At 35.7% G+C, this 25,152-nt stretch overlaps 2 protein-coding genes across 4 annotated transcripts in view; one reads left to right on the top strand and one right to left on the bottom strand.

Annotated features, from left to right (window-relative positions):
- The window catches only part of LOC131440424 (gamma-aminobutyric acid type B receptor subunit 2), a 53,912-nt gene that overhangs the window by 16,343 nt on the left and 12,417 nt on the right, over positions 1 to 25,152 (top strand). For 2 of the 3 annotated variants that reach the window (XM_058611694.1, XM_058611693.1), the window contains exons 2-5: positions 19,709 to 20,987; positions 21,043 to 21,261; positions 21,326 to 21,621; positions 21,679 to 22,042. In XM_058611694.1, coding sequence (XP_058467677.1) covers positions 20,055 to 20,987; positions 21,043 to 21,261; positions 21,326 to 21,621; positions 21,679 to 22,042 — 1,812 coding nt within the window. In that variant the 5' untranslated portion in view covers positions 19,709 to 20,054. Of the gene's footprint in view, positions 1 to 16,612; positions 19,653 to 19,708; positions 20,988 to 21,042; positions 21,262 to 21,325; positions 21,622 to 21,678; positions 22,043 to 25,152 lie in introns of those variants that run through there. The other variant, XM_058611695.1, reaches the window with a different exon arrangement.
- Positions 599 to 5,218, bottom strand: LOC131440425 (E3 ubiquitin-protein ligase CCNB1IP1-like). Its single transcript, XM_058611696.1, has 2 exons — positions 3,399 to 5,218; positions 599 to 3,344 (listed from the first exon to the last, which is right to left on the bottom strand). Exons 1-2 carry the CDS (start codon positions 3,624 to 3,626, stop codon positions 3,024 to 3,026), a joined length of 549 nt encoding a protein of 182 aa, XP_058467679.1. The 5' UTR covers positions 3,627 to 5,218; the 3' UTR covers positions 599 to 3,023.

Raw genomic sequence — 25,152 nt, 5'->3', positions numbered from 1 at the left:
GATTAAACTTAACCATATTACTACACCGGTATTATAATAACAAACGCTTGAATATCTGGACTGGTGAATTGAGAGTAAAAGACAAAAACGACTTACTCTCCAAAATTTCAAGATGTTTGAAGCGTTCAGAGACTCAAGCAATGGATATTTCAGTGGGCTTATGCTATTCTCGCTGCAGATAGTATCCTAAACGGGTTGCAGGTGAAGTAAGACAAAATATCGGTGGATCTCGATTATTTATAAAAACATGTCGTGCACTCAAACTGGTATTTCAAATGTCTGACATTTGAGCAATCGATTTGCATTGGAAACATGCTAGAAATAAAGTAATGTAGTAATTGGTTTACGAATGTTGCTTATCTACAGCCGAAACTCGAATTATGGGGAATAACAAAGAACAACGAATTGAATTGAATTGTATTAAACACCAGTCCCTCTGGGTAGCTCTACAACTTCAAGATGAGTAATGATCTTTTAGCCATTCTATATCTGATTGACAGTAGAATATTTCTGTTGTAAGCATCGATGCGTGGTTTTTTTTTTTTTTTTTGTTTCCATTATAGAGGTTTTAACATTGTTGTCATTCACCTCTTCGGACCAGAAAATGTTTCTGATCCTATGTGCGGGGTTGGGAATCGAACCCAGGTGGGCTGCGTGAAAGGCATCGACTTATCCATCACGCTATACCCGTTCCCCCCCGATGCGTGGTTCTTCTTGTCATATTTTCGTCTTGTTGAGTAGTGTTAGCAGTTGAAGGTGTCTTTGACGAGAGTGTATGATTTATTTTGGTTGCTGTCTCAGAAGCCCAATTCATCTAATGAATTAGTTACCTCTATTAGTCCGACATTCTCATAAGAAGTAAAAAACTTCTTTAAATGCAATAGTAAATGCAACACATCACTCAATAAATTGTGTGATGGATTTGTCTTTTGCCTCAGAACAGGCTTCACATTCAGCATTTGCTTCTTCATTTGAATTTAGCTTCTGAATAATAGACTAGACTGTAGTCACTGGGGGCTAAATCTGTACTATACGGTGGATGAGAAAGCAATTCGTTCAATTTAACCATCGTTGCCATCGACTGAGAGAAATAATTCAAAATACCTTTGTATTCCATTAATTTTACTTACATAAAAATACGTAATAACTGTAAGCACACTTCCTTCTGATATCTTTACGGCCTCAGCTATCTGGTGCAATTTCAATTTACGATTAGATATAACCGATTTGGGGACTTTTAGGATATTTTCTTGAGTAATCACCTCAATTCGACGACCAGAATGTTTATCATCATTGGTGTCTGTATGATCACGTTTAATTTCCACAAACTAAACCAATGGTTCTTTTCGATGGAGCAGAGTCCGGATAGCTTTTGAAGCCATTACTTAGCTTGCTCAGTATATTTTTCATCGAGAAGCAATGACACACGAAATTGTTTAAAATTATTTTGAAAACGACAAAAGTAGCCTCACTCAAATGGATGTCACTTTTTTTCTGACTAATCGCAATGCCATGAAATTACACATATAGTCTTTTGTAAGCTGGTGATTAATAAACGTCATAGAAATTTGACAATTATAGTGCCATCTGCGTGTCAGTCACACGAGTAATTGAGTGATGTTACCATGAAAAACCTGTTTAAATCCACCTAGTGGTGTAATGATGCCTTTCTCATATCATTCATACCATCATATATAATACTGTGGTTTTTTTTAGAATAATTTTCTTCGATTCCTAAAAAGAATAACCGAAATCGGTTTGTTTGACCGTCTACTGATGAAAACTATTAATTGGAGAAGATTTGAGGTCGATTTAGAAAACTTTTCACGGTTTTTCGCCCTTTTCAGTGATGGTATACAATTTTTAACACACTTTACATTATATTTCCGGATCCGGAAGTCGGATCCAGATGAAATTCAGGAATTACGTATGGGACCACAGGACCTTTCATTTGAATCCAAGTTTGTAAAAATCGATTCAGCCATTTCCGAGAAAAGTTAGTGCCAAAAAAATTTACATACACACATACGCACATACACACACAGACACACGAACTGCGTCGAATGCTATATGACACTCGGTCCTCCGGGCCTCGGTTCAAAAGTCGGTTTTCACAATGATTGCATAACCTTTCTATATAAGAAAGGCAAAAAATTCCACACTTTCTTTTCGAAGAAAAGATCTCTTCGTATTTCGATTTGGTTCTTCAAATAAAATGCTCACGTACTTCTATCGCACCATTACACATACAGTAGTATAATTGCCATAGTTTAACATTAAATTGATGAGATCGACAAAATTAGTTTTAATTTTCATCGATTACGAGATAAAAGAGAACCAAACTGTTTACCAGAATCAACCATCCAACTCAGTAACTTCCTACCTATTACAGCTTCTCTAGCAAAATTGGTGTATCAAGAATTTTTCACTTACAATTCACTAATCCAATGAATCCGGTTAACTAGTCGGTATGACAGACTTGGAGGTTGCCCGTAGAACATTGTTTAAATAAATTTGTATGATACACAATGCACACAATTTTTTAAAAGGTACTTATTACATAATTCGTTTATTTGACACTGCGAAAAGTGTTAGTCGAGAAGCAGACCAAAGCAGTTCGGTTAGACAGCATACGCTGCTGAAACTCGAACTCAATCAGAGTAAAGTAGGGAAAATAACAATAACAAGCAATGAAGGATATCCCAAAGACAAATTCAAACGAGCTTACGAGCTGGATACCTACATTCGGTTTGTGTGCTGTCATATTGTTTCGGCGGCTATGTTTTCACGAATAAAAAGCGTATCCCGTGTACCCTATTTATGTTGTTTACTGCCTTGGAACTTGGGGGAATTTTATTACCCTGTTGATGCAATCGGAAAGTCGCTATTGAAAAGCTATAAAACTAGGATTGCGTGAATTGTCTGGAATACAAAATAGATGCATGCTCTTCATCCATTTATTTTCAAAGCTTCGTTGATAGAATGAAATATGTTTTTTCCGGATGTTTATTGTACTAGAAAGATTATATATTTCTTCTTTTTTTCACTTGATGATGGTTCCTGGCATGTTCACCGCTAGTGGCTCTCAAGGCAGCTTTTTCTTCGTTTGCTTCGTTTAATTTAGATTGCACAAGTTCCAACTGTTGCTCTAAGCGGTGTATCTTGGACGCGGCTTCACTTTTATCTTGTGCTAAATCTTTTTTCAATCGAGTCACAGTTTCCCTGTAGTATTCTACTTTACGTTCCAAATTCAAACAAACTTGTTGCTTTTGGAAATTCCAGAATGTGATTCCATTGTTCGCAATCTCCATTATTGTCTCTGGACAGTAACCGCACAATAAAAGCTGAAATTGAATTGCTAATTAAAATTGATATAAATGTGAGGTTATGTTGTTTACCGCGCGATATTGCATCGACCGGTTAAGTTTACGTTCCACTATGCTCAAATCATCTCGGAAATGGGAACCACATGCCGGACAGGATCTAGACCCAATTTGTTGCAATTTGATTTCTTTGCCATGTTGAGCACAAAACACATGTGAGCAGAACGTAATCCACGCTACATCTTCAATCTTTTTGAAGCAATCGCGTGCATTACAAACCAGTTGATCGCGCTGTGATGACATTCCGATTATTGCCTTTCGATTCTAGGTAAACTGTAGGAGTGATGGGTACAGTGAATCGATCGCATACTATGATCTCATACACGATCAGACAGAACAACGTAAGGAATTATTAGGTATCAATTGTCGGCAATATTTCGAGCTTTGCAGATTAGCAGTTAATATATTTCATACGTAAATAAAACGCTATTACATTTGTATTCAATTATTACAAAAAACTCTGTTAGTTCAAAAATCAATTTCGGTTCAGATTATTTCATTCGAATCAAAATCTTCTCAGAGAAATCGATGTGAGTTCCATTTCGGATATTTGGGCTCGGATATTTTATTCGAGAAATCAAAGTGAGCTAAGAATTGTTTTGGCCGCAACAACGGGAACATTCAAAACCTTGATTTATGCCAATACCTACACTGATAAAAATGTGTAGGATTGATTCATATGTAAACAGTACTTCAATTTAATGTGCTTTTTCATTTCAATACATAACCCAAGCGCTTTGTTTTAAGATGTCATGTACAAATTCACTAAGATGCAAGATGAGATTATTTTTCACTTAGCTGTGATGTGTTTTTCTTTTGAATGTGATGTGTTTTGCTATTGAATCGAACTACATATGTTAAACAGTTCATTTTCAAGTGGAAATGAGTCCAGCACAAATGTATGTGCAAAACACTTGATTCGGTCAACTGTGCTTCAATTGAAATCTATATGAAAAACAATGTGACATTCATATGGAATCTAGAGGTAACGATATATTTTATCATTTTTATGTGCATTTCAGATAAATGTAACATGATTTCCACTAAATATCAATAGGTGTTACACTCATTTGATTAGTTAAGTGTATGTTTTCATGAATTTCATGTGTTCTACAAGTAGTGATAGTTCAAATGCTTTACACATGATGCTAGTGTGCAAATTATTATCAGTGTAGCAAAAGCGGAGAAAACTGCTTTTACTATTTTCAACAATAGTTGTTTTCCTAAACTAGTAAGTAGAACCCTAATAGCTCTTTAAGAAACTGTTACAGCCGGGTCTATGAATGTATATACTTCACGGCGAATCTCCTGTAGATGTACAGGGTGCTCCATCTTTTTGGTCGGTATATAAACATTTAAAAACTTTGAGAAAAAACAACCAATTTCTCGTCAATAGTTTGAGGCTGGTTGGCGTAAACTTTACTTTTTAGATAATGGTGCCTTTTTGCCGCGATATTTTTTCCGATATGTACGTTGAGTTAACACAATGGAACGACTGTTTGGGATGTAAAGTGTCACTATTTCAACGCATTGTTTGGGTGTGAAGCGATTCATGGCAAAAATTGTATTGAATTGACGTTTCCAAAACATATCAGATGCAATTTTAGATCTGGATTCTGGAACGGAATATTAGATCTGAATTTCGAACTTCAATTTTAGAACTGACTTCTGAATCAGAATAACTCCTGAAATTGGCTTCAGAATTTACTTTCGAAATTCGGAGCCTGGATTTTGCAAATGAGTTCAGTTCCATAATTCTAGAACTAAATTTAATAATTGCATACTGAGCCTATCCCAGAATTCGAATTTGGTTTTTGAATTCAGTTCTAGTTCTTGAGTCCTGGTCTAGAATTTTGATGAAAAATGCTTAACAGTTCGGATAAATTCCGCAAATCATTGTTTTTAGAACCATTCAAATATGAAAAGTTTTTTTCCACTTAGTATGTAAATCTATAAAAACAACTGGAGTGTTGTTTATTGCATGACATTACTCTCATTTGTTCAGGTTTATTTGTGTGATAGAATATGTTTTTCGTCAATAAGTCGTTACAATACCGGAACCGAAGCAGTAAAAGTTGTAAAATTTTCACAATCAATCAACTAATGCAAACGCTTATTGATATTCGGAGGTGTGAAAGAAGCATGTCAGTTTTATTCGTATTCACATCCTCCAGATATGTCTGTGATATTACCTATCCGGTTTTTTCTTTATTCATTATTTTCTTTTTAAAAAAAGAAGTTCAGTGCAAAAAATGTATGATGATAAACTCGAGCTTTTTACCTATTTTTATATATATAAAAATAGGTATAGAATTCGCTCAAACTTTAGAAAATTTTGCCGAGGCCCGGAGGGCCGAATGACATATACCAATCGATTCAGCTCGACGAACTGAGCAAATGTCTGTGTGTGTGTCTGTATGTGTGTTGTCAACTAAGAGGTCGAGATCTCAGAGATGGCTGAACCGATTTTGATCAAACTAGTCGCAAATGAAAGGTCTCCCCGTCACCCAAAACGCTATTGAATGGTTTTGAGATCGGATGTTTACTTTTTGAGTTATACAAAGTTTTATGTCAAAATTTTCAGTTTTTTGACAGTATCTGTCACAATTGACCTTGAAAACAGAATATGTTTTCAGACTTAGATTCCGCACGGTAATACCTATCCAACAAGCCATAGATTGTTAAAATCCGTCCATTTTTAACGGAGATATCGAAATTTTTGTGTAAACGACTTTTCCCCCTATTCCAGCGCTGTATGACAAAGAAATGCTTGGGAGCAACGGAAAACACGATTTTTATACTGTTACATACAATTGTTTCTAAGTACCAAAAGGATTGTGTACAGCTTCCTTTTTCATGACATTTAGCCTCGGACCGATTTTGGCACGGCTCGTTTTTGGCAACATAGTCGTTCGAATATGACATATATAAACCAGATGATGGCAGAATTTTTTTTAATTATTTTGTTTTAAACTACTTACAGCAAAAAATGCTGGAACAACATAACATCCATATACCATTCGAATCAGTTCGTCGAGATCAGCAAATGCGTGTGTGACAAATAATTTCACTAAATTTTCTCGGAAAATTTTTTTCTACAAATTCAGATTCATACGAAAAATCGTATGCTCCCAAACAAAGTTCCTGAATTATGTTTGGTTCCGACCTCTGGTTCTGGAACTACAGGATGATATGTGAAACGAAATCAAAATTGTGTAACTCATTTTTCTCGTAGATGGCTAAACCGATCTAAGATTCAAATGAAATCTAAGAATCATCTAAGATTCAAATGGTTCAAGGTTCTATAAAACATCTTGCTTTTCAGTCAGATCCAACTTCCGGTTTCGGGGATAGTATAAAAATGTCTACTCCACATAAATTAATCAGGTTTATCGGGTTAGCAGATTTGGATAGTCGATAAAAAATTAACTTTTTTCAGTTTTAGTGGTATTCAGTTGTCGATCAGAATGCACTTAAAAATTTAATTCGTGATCTCTCAAAGATGTCTTAACTGATTTGCAAATATTTTGAAACAAATGTAAACTGTACAGCTACTCAGGTGAATTTATCTGACTTCGGCCATACCGCTTTTAGAATTCCGGTTCCAGTATAAAAAGCTTAATCAAATTTCAGAAACAAAAATTCAAATTAAAACAAACTTAATTACAAAAATTAATTAATTTTATCCAATTATGACTTCCGGTTCTCGAATTACATGATGATGAATTTTTGAAATTCAAACCGATATAGAAGATGACAATCCCGAAAAGCTTCAAAGTTGGACTCAAAACTGTTGTAATTTATTCGTCATATGGCCATACGAATCGGTTTGGGTTATGCTGGTTCCTGAATACCGGCTCTGGAAGTACCTTAAATTACCGTAAACTCTAGAGTGGAACTTACATATCATGGCATGTTTAATCGATCACACTTCTAGATTCAAATTCGATCCGATTTGCAGTTTCGACATTACAGAGTAATGAGTGATTAAAATCTCAAATTGTCGCTTAAAACGACGGTCATTAAAATAATGTCATGAAAACTTAAACACCGAAGAATATTCATGCAAAAAACACATGCGGATTGATAAAAATAGGTATCATCTCACTGCTAGGTAGATTAAACACGTTTTTTTTAGTTTTTATTGAATTGAAATGCCTTATAAAGAGAAATAAAAACAATTATTGAGATTATGAGAATTAATCATCTGATAATTATTCTCTTTTGTCTTTTATTCACTATTGTTAGATGAAATGCGTACTGCAAAATGTACTGTATTTTTGTGATTTTCACGAAAAATGTATTGTTTTTCGTAAAAAAATATACAAGCATTACGTATCACCATAAATCAAGTAAACATAGATTTCTCACTGTACGGTGACACTAACAGCACCTGTAGTGACAAACGGGTGTACTTTTTTCCATTAGCTACTGTGGTTGTGTTAAACGCGCAGGCAACTTTTTGCATGCATTTTAGGAGCATTTACGCACCCATTCTCCACCAGACGGTGCTTTTGGTGTCACGGGTTGCTCAACTACATTACTATTACACTGGGAAATCTATGTTTATTTGATTTATGGTATCACCCATATGGTTGTATGGTGCTAAAGATGAAAGGTAGCAATATATGGTACTTTTGAGCAAATCAAATTTTTACTTTATTGTTTTGTCCTCTATTATACTCTACTACAGTTTGACGCGACATTTCTGAGATAGATTCAATTGTACATCAAGGATCGGACTTTGGATCTTACGCTTATCATTAGCTTCAGCACAAACTGTTTGCCATTTGGTTTGATAGCAATGTTGGATACTTTTTCCAATCATGACATGTTTCTGCAAATATACCAAATAGGGCCCAAAACTTGCACTTGGTCTGCCTTGGGGACAAGATGATTTCTCTTCTTGGGTACGACTTCATCACCACTGGCTTTGTACTAGCCTACCATGTACTTCGTGTAATGCACTAATGCCAAATCTACTAATACATAACGGGATTGCTATATTTTCGAACCATGGGGAGTAAACGCGGGAGTAACATGTTAGTCGAAACAGACAACTTTCTCCAGAGAATATGTAATATCCAATTACTCACAGCTGCCTGTCACAATCTAATGCAATCGCAGTGTATGTTCTATATTCCGGCCCAATTTGCAGCATATCTATTTTAGCTTATGCTTGCTTATGTCGTTTTCACTTGAGAAAACTGAAACTTACGATATATGTATTTAGTTATGTCGTTTTCGTTTTTAATTTGCACTATACCGGTGCAGTGCTACCCGGAGGCATGAATAAACGAACAAAAATTACGAAAACATAAACAGTAACCATTGACTACAATAAACGATTCCATTGCATCGAGCTACACTTGACTTTTGATGAGTGCAGAAAAAGTGTAGCGCTTGTATAGTGCAATTGGCAAAAATGAACGGTTGGTTTCAGTTCAACCTTAGCTACACCGGTGTAGTGCAATTTAAAAACGAAAACGCCATTAGATAATTACAATATATATTGGAATTATTCGGAATTTGTGAATCTTATATTTATTTTTCTGATAATACACGATTATCATAGTCAATGTAGATAGGCGGTACGAGAGCAAGTACCCTTATTGACAACGCAAGTAAGGCTCAAAGAACATTTGAATCTATGAAACCCATCCCATATTGTATAGAGATATTTTGAATTATAAATCCGATTTCTTTATCCCCAACACAGGTATCCATTACCTTTTTACATCCGTCTTACCACATATTTTCTCATTTCCATCAACAAGAATATTGATCCCTTCGAAAACAGCAAAATGCTATATGTAGGCGAAATGGTTTTTTTTAAATAGTAGAAAATTCGTGCTCATGTTCACCTACCCCTTAGGTTCTAGCTAAATTCAATTCAATGCTTTAATTCTTACAACACTGACGATTGATTTTTACCCAAATAGGTTTACTAATTGTAACTGGAACTGTTAATGGAATGTTAAATGAGAGTACTAATTTGAAATATCGTTAAATTTCATTAATACTTTACACGTCACTATACGAAGTATTACAGACGCAATAATACAGATACATAGATCCGAAATACGTATATGTATTATTACGCCTGTTATACTGTATAGTGACCTGTGTAATATTAATGGAATTCAATGGTATTTCAAATTAATACTCCCAAATTGGTTGTTAAAATGATTTCCACGATTCACCAATCAATCGTGCACTATTCTGCGAGAGAAGTATGTACCTGTATACTAGTTTCATTCAGTGCAAATTACGTTGAAGTATCATCAAAATACTTGGGCTTACAATTCCGGAAATATCGCGTGCTACAGTACCAACATTTAATTAAGTATAATTTCATCATGAAGTATAATTTCATATTTTCATTTCAGTTTAATATTGGGCTATCGTACTATTATATTATCTCATTAGTAGACTTGCCATATTAATTTGCTAAACACTCGACTTTCAATCAACGAATTGTGATAAAATCGGTTACAATATCTTTGCTTCAGCTTTAAGAAGCAATACCGCAGAAAAAAAGTTCGAAAGTTGGTCAATACTACTGCTATAGCGACGTGAAAACTCGAAGTGAATGCACCTATTTCCATCTTACCCTGAAAGACAATCTATCGAACAGATACAGCAGCAGATCTCACTCAAACTAATGGTTTCCGTATATGAGATGGCTACTGGTGCTGAGATAAATACTGAAGCCTTGACCCTATGTCCTTCTTCCCATAAAATATTTTCCATCGTTCACAGAAACGCAGTTCGTTTTCTGACACAGGCCATTTCATTTGCTCATTCACTTTACACCTCATAGAGATACGGCAGAGAAGCGTAACTTCAACCCCACGAATCATCAAATCAATTTTCCGTATCATTTATATTCAATGCCCAGTTTTAGCGGATGCTTGTGTGGAAAAGGAATGCTCAGCATCAGTTGTCTAGTGTGAATGACTAGACGAAGAACAGAAAGAAAAGTGGTACACGGTGCCAACTGGAACTTAACCAGGAATAAATGAATGATTTTTCGGGTAATGAAATCTCAGACACGAGTTTACCGGACAAATTGGACAGAGCTTTCAGCAACACCCCAAAAATGACACGCGTAGATTACGTTAATATTTATTTCTTTATTTTTAGTTTTACAATATTTGTTTTATTAAGGCACAATGTTTTAGCTTTAAGATACCGAGGGCAAAGTTAAGAGTATAAATGAATTTATATTACACAAAACTCAAACTTGATTGATGGATGGAAACTTTGTTTCTTGAGATGTAATATTTGAATATTATAAAACGAAATAAGATGAAATTCAGGAATTGCTGATTTCATCACAGAACCTTTCATTTGAACTTAAGTTTTTGAAATATGACCACTATTTCCAGTGCATTCGGAATCGGAAACCGGGAACCAGGATAGCCGGAATCGTTTTTTTTGCCGCCTACTGATAATAACTATCGAATGGAGTAGTTTTGAGGTCAGTTTAGACTTTTTACTCCATCTATGAGAAAAGTGAGTAAATAATTTGAAATTGGATTTTTTACATTAATCACTCTATAATTCCGAAACAGGAAGTCAGACCCAAGTTTTGTAAAAGACTATAAGAACATTCATTTGAATCTAAGTTTGTACAAATTTGTTCACGCCATCTCTGAGAGTACAAGTAGTAGGGAGAGATATTCGGTTGCCGGCAGTGTTCGGTTGTCGTAACTTTCGACAGAAAGCAAATAGCGTCGTTTCGACAAATGTCATGTGTGTGTAATAGCAGCACGTTCTTTTTGTGCCGAATACCTAAGCAAACAGACGTTTGTACTTTTTGTTGCGCTCAAAACAAATTTTAATTGCGTGAAAATCAACACAAAAGTTTTTTATGAATTTTTTATAGTATCATAAATTGAAAAGCATCAATCGAAAAAGTGAGTGGATTGAATATTTATGAGGTGAAATCGATCTATTTCGTGATTTAATACCGAATGCTATTAAAATTTTCGCAACCAAAGTTTTTTTTGTCATTTTCAGAATGTGTACCGATTTCGGTTACCGGCACCCCTAGGTTTTCGGTTACCGGTACCCCATTTTTTTCGACAAATCGCTAAAAATTGTCAATGATATGCAGATATGCAAAGTCTGCAAATTTGTCTCAAAATTATCAAATTTCTTAGTTAATATGTAAACCTTAGATTGAATCAACTTAGTTTCTAATTCAGTTGTTGGCTAGGGAATTTAGCTTTCCATTGATGTATGTATGTTCGCCTAATATGCACTTAGTCAGAAGTTATAAGCTTAAAAGAAAAACGCTGCCGGTAACCGAATACTCTTCCCTACATATAATTCTATTCTTTTTTACTCATTTTACTCCATAACTCCGGAACCGGGAGCAGAATTTAAACAAAACTCAGGTTTTTTGTATGCAACAACAAGACATTTAATTTGAATATAAGTTTGTGAAAATCGAATCAAAGCTAATTCTTGGCATTACATTCCTTTTGTGGAATTTGGCCTTTCTGTTTCAACAGACTTCGCAGCCGATTCTTAGTGTACAGAATCACTGCATGGCTAGTACTATGGATCCTACTGACACTAAGAATCCTTAAAGGTCAGGGCTCGAACATACGATAATTGGCTTATAAGACCAGCGTCCTATACATTGAACCGCCAATCCGGAACGAAAATCGATTCAGCCATTTCCGAGAAAAGTTGCACCCCAAGGTTTTCGGTTACCGGTACCCTATGTTTTTAGACAAATCGCTAAAAATTGTCAATGATATGCAGATATGCGAAGTCTGCAAATTTGTCTGAAAATTATCAAATTTCTTAGTTAATATATAAACCTTTTTTCGTCTAAATACTTTTTACAGACTTTTAAAACTTTGACTTTTAAAAATTAGCGCGATCTTTTCGTGTTTGCAAGCTAAAATTAGTGCATTACCTGGCATCTCGGTTGATATGCAACACGTGGACAACTTGACGGCTTCAATACATCCGTCCTATAAGTAAAAACTTTGGTTCTCTGGTTCTGTTAGCCATGGCGAGTTCAAACAAGCCGTCCAAGTCAAGGAAAATGAGCTTTAATGCACTGACTGATGCCATTAAACGTTGCTTAGTGGATAAGTAGCCAATAATTTCGACTGTAGCAACGTATTCAATCCCGCGAAGCGCCACCATCCAAATCATTGGCCAAGAGAGCCAAGGCGATGTCACCATCAGACAATGAAGACTTTTGTCCAAAACACCTCCGAAAAGAATAAATTCCGTTTTTTATTTGAATAATTGTAGTCTTTACTTATATTTTTCCATTTTTAACGAAATTTCTTGGGGTGCCTGTAACCGAACACCTTTTTTGACATGGCCAAAATTGATCACCTTATTTAATTGATAATAAAGTTTTTTCAATAGATTGAATCAACTTAGTTTCTTATTCAGTTGTTGGCTAGGGAATTTAGCTTTCCATTGATGCATATATGTTCGCCTAATATGCACTTAGTCAGAAGTTATAAGCTCAGAAGGAAAAAGGTGCCGGTAACCGAATACTCTCCCCTACATATAATTCTATTCTTTTTCACTCATTTTGCTCCATAAACCCGGAACCGGAAGCCGGATTTAAACAAAATTCAGGTATTTTGTATGGAACAACAAGACATTTAATTTGAATATAAGTTTGTGACAATCGAATCAAAGCAAAGTCTTGGTATTACATTCCTTTTGTGGAATTTGGCCTTTCTGTTTCAACAGACTTCGCAGCCGATTCTTAGTGTACAGAATCATTACAGGGCTAGTAGGGTAAGGTGTTATAATATGCCCCCTTAAGAAAACATTGAGATATTTCCAAGTGTATTGATATATTTTCCTCGAGAATGTAAGTATTCCATTGCAATACGGATGAGGAACATAATTTTCAATAACTCTAATAGAAAAGAAGAGAATTGATTGATATACACACATTTTCCAAAATGGCCACATTCTTAGTTTTTTTCGCTCGCCTCAGACATAATGCCCCAGCAACCGTAAAATATGTCTCACAACAAATCAGTGGCATGACACACAACAAAAGACATTTTATCCCACAACAATGATGCATTATGCTTCTTGAAATATCCATAAAGTTACTGTTTTGAGATAATCAGTATGTCAAATCAATGGCGGATAAAACATCTATTTAGTCGATGCAAAATCTTACATCGAAAAGCTGCCAAATGAAATTTTTAGTTTTTTCATACTTTCCTGCAAACGACAACCACCAAATTTGCATAGCAGAAAGATCCTACGAAAAGATAGTGTTAGTGATAAAACTTTGGTTCAGAAAAGCATTCAATGCTTAAGAAAAGAAAGGGGGCATTTTGGCTAGCAGGGGCGCTTTATAAGACTTTCCCCTACTATGGATCCTACTGACACTAAGAATCCTTCCAGGTCGGGGCTCGAACATACGATAATTGGCTTATAAGACCAGCGTCCAATGCATAGAACCGCGAACCTGGAACGAAAATCGATTCAGCCATCTCCGAGAAAAGTTGCATAAATATGAAATGCAGAAGTATATAATGATACAAGATTTCATAATTGTAGCCTAGAGTTGGATAGTCACTATTCAAAAATTACAATTAATCAAATTCAACAATAATGAAAACTTGTTAAATATAACCTATCAATAACTTTAGAAAAAAAAGTCATTTTTAATAACGTAGTTTTATGTTAAACGCAATTAAATTTGTTTGGTACAACGTAATTTAGAACTCACCCATATAAATATACCTCATGATTTGATCTCAATAAAAAAGTGCGCAAATGATAAAAGTTAATTTCAACAAATTTTTTCCCTTAAGAGATGTCTTCTACAAAGTTTTAGAACTTCCAACGAGAAAAAACTTTGCCGAAGAATAATGTTTTGTCTTTCATCGATACAGTCTCATTTGAGTATTTTTTGTTTTTTTATTGAGATAAGTTCTGATTCTTTTTTGACACCAATTTATTAAGATTGATTCGCATGCTTCAGCGCTTGCGTCACATATCCTGAAACATTTCTCACCAAGCGTATCAGCAATAATACTTTCAAACGAACTTGATCAATGACCCAAAAGTAGCTTTCGAACAAAGTTTTTTGAAATCGGCTTAGTCGTATCTGAGTGCGAAAAAAATACAACGCGTTTTGTCGGTTACGTAACTTATACCGTTATATCTTTAGAATCCTCGATAAAATTGGGCGTTAAGAAAACAACGCGTTTTGTCCGTCACGTCACTTATATCATTGTATCTTCGGATCCAGAAGTCAAATGTAGTGAGAAAATTGAGCGCGAAAAAAATTCTTTCAAAGGTGCACACACAGACATTTTTCGATCTCGTCGAGCTGAGTCGAATGGTATATAACACTATGGGTCTCTGAGGCTCCGTTCGGAAGTCGGTTTTCAGCAATTCTTTTACCTTTCTATAGAGACAGTCAAAAATGAAATTTTCTATAAAAATAAGCAAAAAAATCATGTAAACAACAATACTTATAATCAGCGCTTTTAGACACCGAATATAAATATCATTGGATATAATTTTTTTCATAGAATATTTAGACCTGATTTTAAAAGTGTTCAATTTACAAAACGAATTTATTTTTGGAAAATCAAAATAAAACGAAAACATCGATTTTCTAACCATAATTCCATGACTACGGTGAAGACAGCGTTGCGAAACCACAGCACAAAATTTAAGTTACCACAGTATCATTTTCACCCGTGCGGAAAACTTTTGCTCATTTTGTTAGGGGAAAGGCATGATTCAAAGCGAATTATTTTTTTTAATTGTTTGCCTGCATACACATGACAATGCGGACCAACTGATGTGCAAACAGGCGAGAATATAAAATTGGCTTTTAAATAGTTTAATGCGGATGAATCATGTCAGATTGTGGGAATGAGCGGTAAACATAGTTTATTGTTCTTAGAAGGAATAACAGACAAGACATGAAACATGGAAAATAATATTAGGTGTTCTAAACTTTTTATATTACCTCGCCAGCAAATGCCATACCGTGCATTGAATATACTGAAAACTATCGAACTTAGCATTGTCTTAGAATAAGGTATGCGGACGAGTTCACTTTCACATCTTATACAAGTCAGTCGATAAAACAAAACCACTTACATTCGGGACGGCAGAAACCATGTAAAATGTTATAATCCACCTAGTGGTGTAATGATGCCTTTCTCATTTTCATTCGCCTGTATATTACAGCAGAAATTCTTCGAAACACTACAATTTAAAACGTTTAGAAAATAGGTTTGAAGATTTCTGTTGCATAATACATTGATAACAGCATAGTGATATTCGGTTCATTTAACCATACACTAATATGACCTACAAATTTATTTACGATTCTCTATGAAGATTTGAATCTTGGAAAAAATGTACCGGTAGTAGGACTTGGATAAAATTCAGTAGATCAATCATGGGACAATCAATAGTTTGTTTGGTTACAGACTCTCGTGGTTTGTAAGCTAGAGAAATCAACTAGCCAATATAAAGAGGTATCTTATGAAAAAAAAATTTGAAACTGACATTTTTACACTAAGCCCGCAACCTCCAGAAGCAGGGTTTAAACCAAATGAAAATGGGGATGTTCTTATGGTATCTTAGGACCTTTCATTTGAATCTAAGTTTGTCAAAATCGGTTATGCCATTTCCGAGCAAAGTGAACATAAAAAACGAAGCTTTTTTCCCAGAAATTCATTGCCCAGAAAGTAGTGATCTCCAGAAACACAAACTATAGAACATAAGAAAATCCAGAAAAAATTACCTGAATGTACCAAAGTCCAGAAAACCATACATCCGAAGATATTAGTCGCTAGAATATTATAGGTAGAATACCGTCTGGCATAATGGTTGTTCTACTAACTTACTAGGATTATCAAACAAATTTCACTGGTAACCTTATCCCACATACGATGCAAGTCGTGAAGGTCTATTGACGGGAAATTTAATTTGTAATGACCTTATTATAAAGAATTTTGCTGGATCCGATTGTAATTTGCTTTCGACTAGCAAATTAAACTGTATGAATTTATATGCAGCGTTCTTCAGCCTACATACATAGAAAATTTAGCCGAATTCGCTCATTTTTTACCGAAATTTCAATAGCTGAATGTTTGTTAATCTGTTTGATAGAAGAATTGATTACTACGAGTTTGGTAATGACGTTTAGTAAATTCTGTAGTATCGTCTAACAGCTCGGTAATATTTTTGCTTTGATTAAAATTCTCTATTTAGAAGAGAAATTTAGAAGATTTTATGAAATAAAACTATTTTTAATTTTAATTCATTTAATTCATGTGTACTCGATTTTCTCGGAGATGCCTGGACCGATTGTCACAAACTTAGATTCAACTGAAAGGTCTATTAGTCCCATCTTTCGGTTCGGCAGTAACGGGATAAAATGGGCAAAAAAATTAAAAAGGTGCACTCGATTTTCTCAGAGACTGGAAAACAGAAGAACAACCTTGCAGTGTTTTGTAATATTCGACATATCATGCAATATCATAGACTGTTAAGAATCTTCATAATCTTCTGGGCAAACCACAGTTATATGCTCGATTGAGACAAACTCGGCGGGAGGAACTCTCCGATTACCAACTCATCGAATCCAATATCCCACCTGAAATTTCAAACAAAAAACAATGAAAATATTATCATTATCCATAATAATAGGAATATTTTTATTGTAATTCGGAATAATAAATAAAATCAAAATTATAGAATGCTAGTTCTCAAGGTAGAGTAAGGATGTGAAGATTGCGTGGTGAGACGTGACAAGGGTCATTTGAGCAGGCAGAAATCTTTTAGTAACCTAAATTTTCCCTTCCGGCAAAGAAGCCGAGCTTAAGCATCTCATCAATGCGAATCACTCGGGTCTCTGAGATACCGGAAAATACCTACAAAGGTCTTTTACAATTTACATTCCGAACCGGTAAAAGAAGAATGCAGTAGCAAGTAGAAAGTAACAACTTTTGGTAGTTTTGCCGGAATAGTCAATAGTAGAAGACCTGTGGTCCGCGGGAAATACCCCCTACGAAGACCCGGCGGCCTGGTTATCGACTGGAGCGGTCTTCCGTTGTCGGTGATGGTGATGTTACGGAAGAGAATGAAAGGGAAGTAAATATTGTGGAAAACGAGGTAAAAAGGGGGTGTGGGAACAACATGTCTAAATACGACAGAGATCTAATTAGTTGCCATCGAGATGGTGAAGAGACGGGGGAAAGGAGAATGAAAAAGTTAGTGACAAAAAAAGATCTTGTTAGTTCCAATAAAGATGGTGGACAGGGACGAAGATCGAGAGAATCGGGCGGATGACAACGTTTTTGTTTTCTATGCCGGTGTGCGAATTCAAAATACTGAGAACCGTACAAACAGTGCTCAGGTTTTGAACATCTATAACTAAATCATTTTTTAATTAGTTTTCCATATGATTACATAAACTGCATGAAAAAAATTTCTACACTTCGATTGGAGTTGATGAATCTATATCTATAAAATCATATTTCAGATAATTGGTGATCGAAACTTCAGTTAGTAACGAAAATCTTTGTCATGGTTTCTTCTAACAAATGCATACATACCTTCATCTTCAGGGCAACTGTAATTTTATGTATTATTTAGTCACAAAAATTTCTTCACAAAATACAATAATTTTACAAAATGTACTCACAACGACTACAAATATTTTTCGTCAAGTATGGTGTAACATTTATAATAGTTGGTTGAAAAACGGCTACTCTACTCTAAAACACAAAAACGAGACATACGAATGCAATTTGTTTAGAAATTTCAATTCGAATTATTTTATTTGAAACAACATTAACTGGTCGCATCCGCATCAAATAAATTTGATTTTGCGTTCATACGTTGATTTGCGTTCACGTTCATCAAAAGTTGCTTATTTTTTCCGGTTGACTGCTTCATTTAGCCACGTTCAAAATCAGAATACCATAAACCATCATTTTTCATGGATCCTAGTGGGGAAAGCACTTCTCAAGCTATAGCTGGGTTTGCGCGTTTTTCCCTTTAAAAAGCAATGTTTTAGCAACACACGGAATCCGTTATTTCCATTTTTTATAAATGAAATAGTAAAGTCACTTATATGTCGATAGATTCAGTGTTCGTAGCTATTGATGTTAAATGTTCTTTGAAGGTTGGTACTTTGAATTGAAAACAAATATTGGCAGTGAGTTTGAAACCATGTTAAAGCTTAGATGCGAAATTTTGTTTTAAAACTTAGTAACGAAAACTCTTCAAATATCTAATTTACGCGTTTCATGAAATGTTTTATATAATCAATATTTTATTTTAAAAAAAACGACTAAAGTGCAGAGTGATAAATATAGGGATGAATATAATTTCCATTAGAATAGAGAAATACTTCAAAATCGTGGGTCGTTCTCCGCAGTATGAAAAATTACCCACCTGGGTTTAACATGTTTCACCGGCCCTGCCACTGAATGTATGTTGCCATTTAAAAATGTATTTAGAGAATTAGCACTCAAGTGTCTGGGCGATGTAATTCATAGAAGGCCAAACACTAACTAACTAATACTAAAGTCTGAATAATAATATTTTGATGAAAATGAATGGCCGGTTCATAGGAATAACCTATGAAGTAATGTTTTAATGTAAGCTCTTCTTTATCCAGATTATCTTGTTCGTATACTTTATTTAAAACATCATGAGATTATCTCCAAAAATTGGTTTGAAACATGTTCTGAGTAAATGCTGCTGACGTATTACGTTCTATACATCTGTCCAATAAGCACAGCAAGTTTCCATTAGTTAATCACTGTATGGAAACGCATGGTTAATGGATAATATGTTATATGCGAAAATTGCACCACTTGTCTCATCATTGAAACGCATTATTTTGTTTGATACTTGACGTTTCGTCAATATGTTTGATTCAACAATATATGAAAGGAAACATGTTGTTATTACTGCTGTTTGTGTTAATATAGGAAATTAAAAAAAAACATTCAAACTCTCATCCAACTTACCTGCAACATTGTAGAATTATATTGATATATTTAAATTTTGCACAGCACGTCTGTATTACAAGCTGTAAATCCGTTTATCGCTAAATCTAACCCCGTTTGATGACATTTACGGTGAAAAAGCACCCTCCGGCGGGTGTCCCGAATCAAATTTCTACTTCCGAGTCTCTTTCTTCGCGCCATTTCCGTCACGTACATCAGATAGTCAATTTGAAATGATATCCCTAATATGCTAATTTCTACGCAGGTACTAAAACATGTCTTCTTGTTGCTTTCTTTCTATGGCTAAAACTATCGTTCCAGGGTAAGGAGTGTACACAGTAATGAATGCAAATTTGGGCACATTATGACGATCCGAGCGTCCCACAGTAACCGACATTACAACCGCTGCTAATAATGGAGGCAAACGTTGAGCCGCAGCCACAAATTCAAGTAAATTTCACACACGTTGCCAGGTCTGTGACAGCCAGCAGGATAATCTAACAACCCACATAAAACAACGGAAGCAGCCTTCATCACCGAAAATTGCTCCCTGGACCTGCTATCGCATAATTAAATCAAACCTAGGAAGCATAGGCGCTAAGGCAGACATTCGTGGAGTCACATTTATCGCCTGCCAGTCGCAAATAGGCAGAAAAAATTGAAAGAAATGAAAGCTAACAGCGGAAACATGATGAGCACTATCGTCATGCAGGTAGTAGTGCTGTATCTCTTTCAAAATTGGGTCGACGGGTCTAGACCAGGATCAGGCCACCGGTTGGATGTTTACATTGCCGGTTTTTTCCCGTACGGAGAAGGAGTGGAGAATAGTGATACAGGCCGTGGAGTGATGCCAAGTGTGAAGCTCGCGTTGGATCACGTAAACGAGCACTCGACCATTCTGCGAAATTATCGCTTGCACATGTGGTGGAATGATACGGAGTGTAATGCGGCTGTCGGGGTCAAGTCGTTTTTTGATATGATGCACTCTGGTCCCCATAAACTGATGCTGTTCGGTGCTGCATGCACTCATGTGACCGATCCAATAGCGAAAGCGAGTAAACATTGGCATCTGACGCAGTTATCATATGCGGACACACATCCAATGTTTACCAAGGACTCGTTTCCGAACTTTTTCCGCGTGGTGCCATCTGAAAACGCATTTAATGCTCCTCGACTTGCTCTGTTGAAAGAGTTCAATTGGACCAGAATCGGAACAATTTATCAGAACGAACCAAGGTATTCGCTGCCCCACAATCACATGGTGGCAGATTTAGATGCTATGGGGTTGGACGTCGTAGAAACACAAAGTTTCGTCTACGATGTCGAAGAATCACTACGAAAGCTACGAGAAAAGGACGTTCGCATCATTCTGGGTAACTTCAATGAATACTGGGCTAGAAAGGTTTTCTGTGAGGCGTACAAATTGGACATGTTCGGTCGTTCTTACCAATGGTTAATCATGGGAACCTACACCAACGAATGGTGGGCGGAAAATGATACCGACTGCATGGTTGACCAGGTACGGCTGGCACTGGAATCGTCGATGCTGGTTGACCTACTGCCTCTATCTACCAGTGGGGACATAACCATTTCCGGCATTGTAAGTTTGAAATTCGAACTTTTGTTTGCATACTTCAGTTCGCTTATTCTTACAGACCGCGGATGAGTACCTGAGTGAGTACAATAGTCGGCGAGGGAGCGAGTACTCGCGGTTTCACGGTTACACTTATGATGGCATCTGGGCTGTAGCATGTGCCATACAGTACGTATCGCAGCGTAAAGAACACTCATTGACTCATTTCGAGTATCGTGTTAAGGAATGGGAAAATATTTTCCTCGAGGCACTTAAAAATACCAGTTTTGAAGGAGTTACGGTAAAATCATTTCATTCACGTAAACGATGTCTAAGTGTAAGAGGTTTTTTTTTTTCTAATTCAGGGCCCAGTGCGATTTTACAACAACGAAAGAAAAGCTAGCTTCCTACTAAAGCAATTTCAAAACGGAGAGGAGGTTAAGATTGGGGAGTATAGTTCGCTGACCAATCGATTGGATTTGTCACTCGGTCATCCGATGAAATGGGTTGGTCGATCCCCTCCGAAGGACCGAACCCTGCGAATCATCGAACATAGTCAGGTTAACATAACGATATATGTCGTGTTGGCAAGTTTTTCATGCGTTGGTATCGTTATGGCAACTGTGTTTCTGATCGTTAACATCAAATATCGGAACCAAAGGTATGTCATGTTCTAAGTCTCAAGATCACAGTAATGATTTCCTATCTTCCAAAACAGATATATAAAAATGTCCAGCCCCCATCTGAATAATCTGATCATCATCGGATGTATTCTTACGTACTTAAGTGTGATCTTTCTTGGATTGGATAGTGGATTGAGTAGTGTGGCTGCATTTCCGTATATCTGTACGGCCCGTGCCTGGTTGTTAATGGCCGGTTTCAGTTTGGCATTCGGTGCCATGTTCTCCAAAACGTGGCGTGTGCATTCCATTTTTACCGATCTGAAACTCAACAAAAAGGTGATTAAAGACTATCAACTGTTCATCGTTGTCGGGGTGCTGCTGGCGATAGATCTGGCGATTATGACTACGTGGCAGATTGCGGACCCCTTTTACAGGGAGACGAAATATATTGAGCCTTCAGTAAGTTTCTGTAGTTTACCCTTGGATTTGACTTTCATTGATTTTAGTTAAGTTTGTTATATTACTATATTTGAGTTTTCAATAGTATTGCATCAGCAACAAATTCTTACTATGCAGCATGCACAATGGAAAACTGAAATGGTTCTGAATGCAGCTGAGTGGTAATTCACATTCAATTCCCATTCCGTGACTTCAAACTGACTAATAACACTGAGCGGATCCACCGAATATTACGGGTTGTTCTCGCAATTTTATCTATCTTTATTTTTCACTATGGGAAAAAATCCTTGGAAACCTTCAAAAGCATACATACTTAGAAAATTTCGCAGAACTCGGTAATTTTTTACCGAATTTTCAACAGCTGAACGTTCGGTAATTGAATTGAATACCGATCGTTCGGTTATTGCTGAATTGTCAAACAACTAGCGTAAACTGTAAACCAAATGGATCTAACGAATGTTTCGGTAATTTTTCCTGTTCGTTTACTTTTGGTTGAATTCTGAAGGTACGATGAGGTTTTTCGGATTTGGATGTTTTTCTTAGAAACGAGTGAAGAAAGTTCGAACAAGTCATGATTACGGTGCACTATATATCCACGAAAAAATATTAAAAATGTCTAGAAAGATGTAACTTCACTTCCCGATTGACCGGAATTATGAGCACCTTTCGGAGCATTACACAACCCGTCAAGTTCACCAGAAATAACTCTCGAACGAAATGTATTGGCAGCAAGTGGACATAGTGATAAGAAATTATTTTCTGCCTATAAGTAAAAAAAAAGCTTTGAGATATCAAGATATTTTTCGTTTGGTTAATAAAAAGACACTTACCGAAAATTTTATTAACTGTTTGACAGTAATTTTTCACGACAATCTGTATTTACAGAAGTTCGGTTATTGGAAGATTAGTTTACTATACGGACAGTATGATTTTTACCGTATTCGACTATTCAGATTTACCGTGTGTATTGTATATCTATTTACAGAATTCTGTAATTCAAAAATTTGCGTAAAACTGATCGTCCGGTAAAAATTTGCATAGTTTTTGTAAAATGAAGTTCATGTACCAAAATATCGGTAATTTCTATTGATTACAGAAAGTTTTCGTCAAAAAAATTACCGAACAACGGAATTGATTCTTAGTGTGTATAAACATATCGATTGGACCAATTGAATCGGTGTCTACAGCAATGTTTTAGGTAACTATTCGCTCAGACAAAAGGATCTTCGAAATTTATAAAAACAAATTAAGACTTGATTGAGATATAAAGATGATGAATGTATTCCATACGTTTGTCTTATAGTGTGGGAATTATTTAATATTTTACTTCAGATATTCATAATACAGTCTTATGAAATTCACAAAAACGTTTGAATGAATTTATTTGGTTACGTTTTATGACAATCATTTTGTAATATATTAGTAGGTAAATTTTCGTCTCAATCAAAATAAAATTGATTAAATTTTGAGTTTTGGTACATTCTTGATGCTCCCCCAAAGTAGAGTCCCCCCACTTTAGAGTTTACGGTAATTTAAGGCACTTCCAGAGCCTGTATTCAGGAACCAGCATAACCCAAACCGATTCGTATGGCCATATGACGAATAAATTACAACAGTTTTGAGTTCAACTTTGAAGCTTTTCGGGATTGTCATCTTTTATATCGGTTTGAATTTTAAAAATTCATCATCATGTAATTCGAGAACCGTAAGTCATAATTGGATAAAATTAATTAATTTTTGTATGTATGTATAAAATTAATTATTTTGTATATAAGTTTATTTTAATTTGAGAAAACGATTGAGCTTTGAGAAACGATTTTATACTGGAACCGGAATTCTAAAATCGGTATGGCCGAAGTTAGATAAATTCACCTGAGTAGCTGTATAGTTTACATTTGATTCAAAATATTAATTTCACTAAATCAGGGAAGACATCTTTGAGAAATCATAGCACGAATTAAATTTTTAGGTGCCTCGAAAACTGAATACCACTAAAACTGAAAAAAACTTAATTTTTTTATCGACTATCCAAATCTGCTAACCCGATAAACCTGATTAATTTATGTGGAATAGACATTTTTATACCAATCAGCCTGTATCCCCGAAACCGGAAGTTGGATCTGACTGAAGAGCAAGATGTTTTATAGAATCTTGAAACTTTTCATTTGAATCTTAGATGATTCTTAGATTTCATTTGAATCTTAGATCGGATCAGCCATCTACGAGAAGAATGAGTTACACAATTTTGATTTCGTTTCACATATCATCCTGTAGTTCCGGAACCAGAGGTCGGAACCAAACATAATTCAGGAACTTTGTTTGGGAGCATACGACTTTTCGTATGAATCTGAATTTGTAAAAAAAAAATTTCCGAGAAAATTGAGTGAAATTATTTGTCACACACGCATTTGCTGATCTCGACGAACTGATTCGAATGGTATATGACTGTTATGTTCTTCCAGCATTTATTACTGTAAGTTGTTTAAAACAAGGCAAAATATTGGGTACTTAGAAACAAATGTATGTAACAGTATAAAAAATCGTGTTTTATGTTGCTCCCAAGCATTTCTTTGCCAAACAGCGCTCAAAACTTCTACTGCTGGAATAGGGGAAAAAGTCATTTACACAAAAATTTCGATATCTCCGTTAAAAATGGATGGATTTTAACAATCTATGGCTTGTTGGATAGGTATTACCGTGCAGAATCTAAGTCTGAAAATATATTCTGTTTTCAAGGTCAATTGTGACAGAAACTTTCAAAAAACTGAAAATTTTGACATAAAACTTTGTATAACTTAAAAAAGTAAACATCCGATCTCAAAACCATTCAATAGCGTTCTGGGTGACGGGGAGACCTTTCATTTGCGACTAGTTTGATCAAAATCGGTCCAGCCATCTCTGAGATCTCGACCTCTTAGTTGACAATACACATACAGACCCACACACATACACACACGGACTTAGTCAGACGCCACAACACCGATTCGAGTCGTCGGGGCATCAGCGAACCGGACGCCATGCTCCAACCGGAATCGCAGAGCAGACCTCGGCACTCCTTCGGGTGTCCCGCGTGGCGTAAAAGGGGAAACTCTCAGTCGGTGTAGGCTAGA

Source organism: Malaya genurostris, chromosome 1 (genome assembly GCF_030247185.1).
Source record: "Malaya genurostris strain Urasoe2022 chromosome 1, Malgen_1.1, whole genome shotgun sequence".
Classification (NCBI taxonomy): domain Eukaryota; kingdom Metazoa; phylum Arthropoda; class Insecta; order Diptera; family Culicidae; genus Malaya; species Malaya genurostris.
The sequence above is the reverse complement of the archived record's forward strand: the minus strand, read 5'-3'. Positions and strand labels throughout refer to the sequence as shown.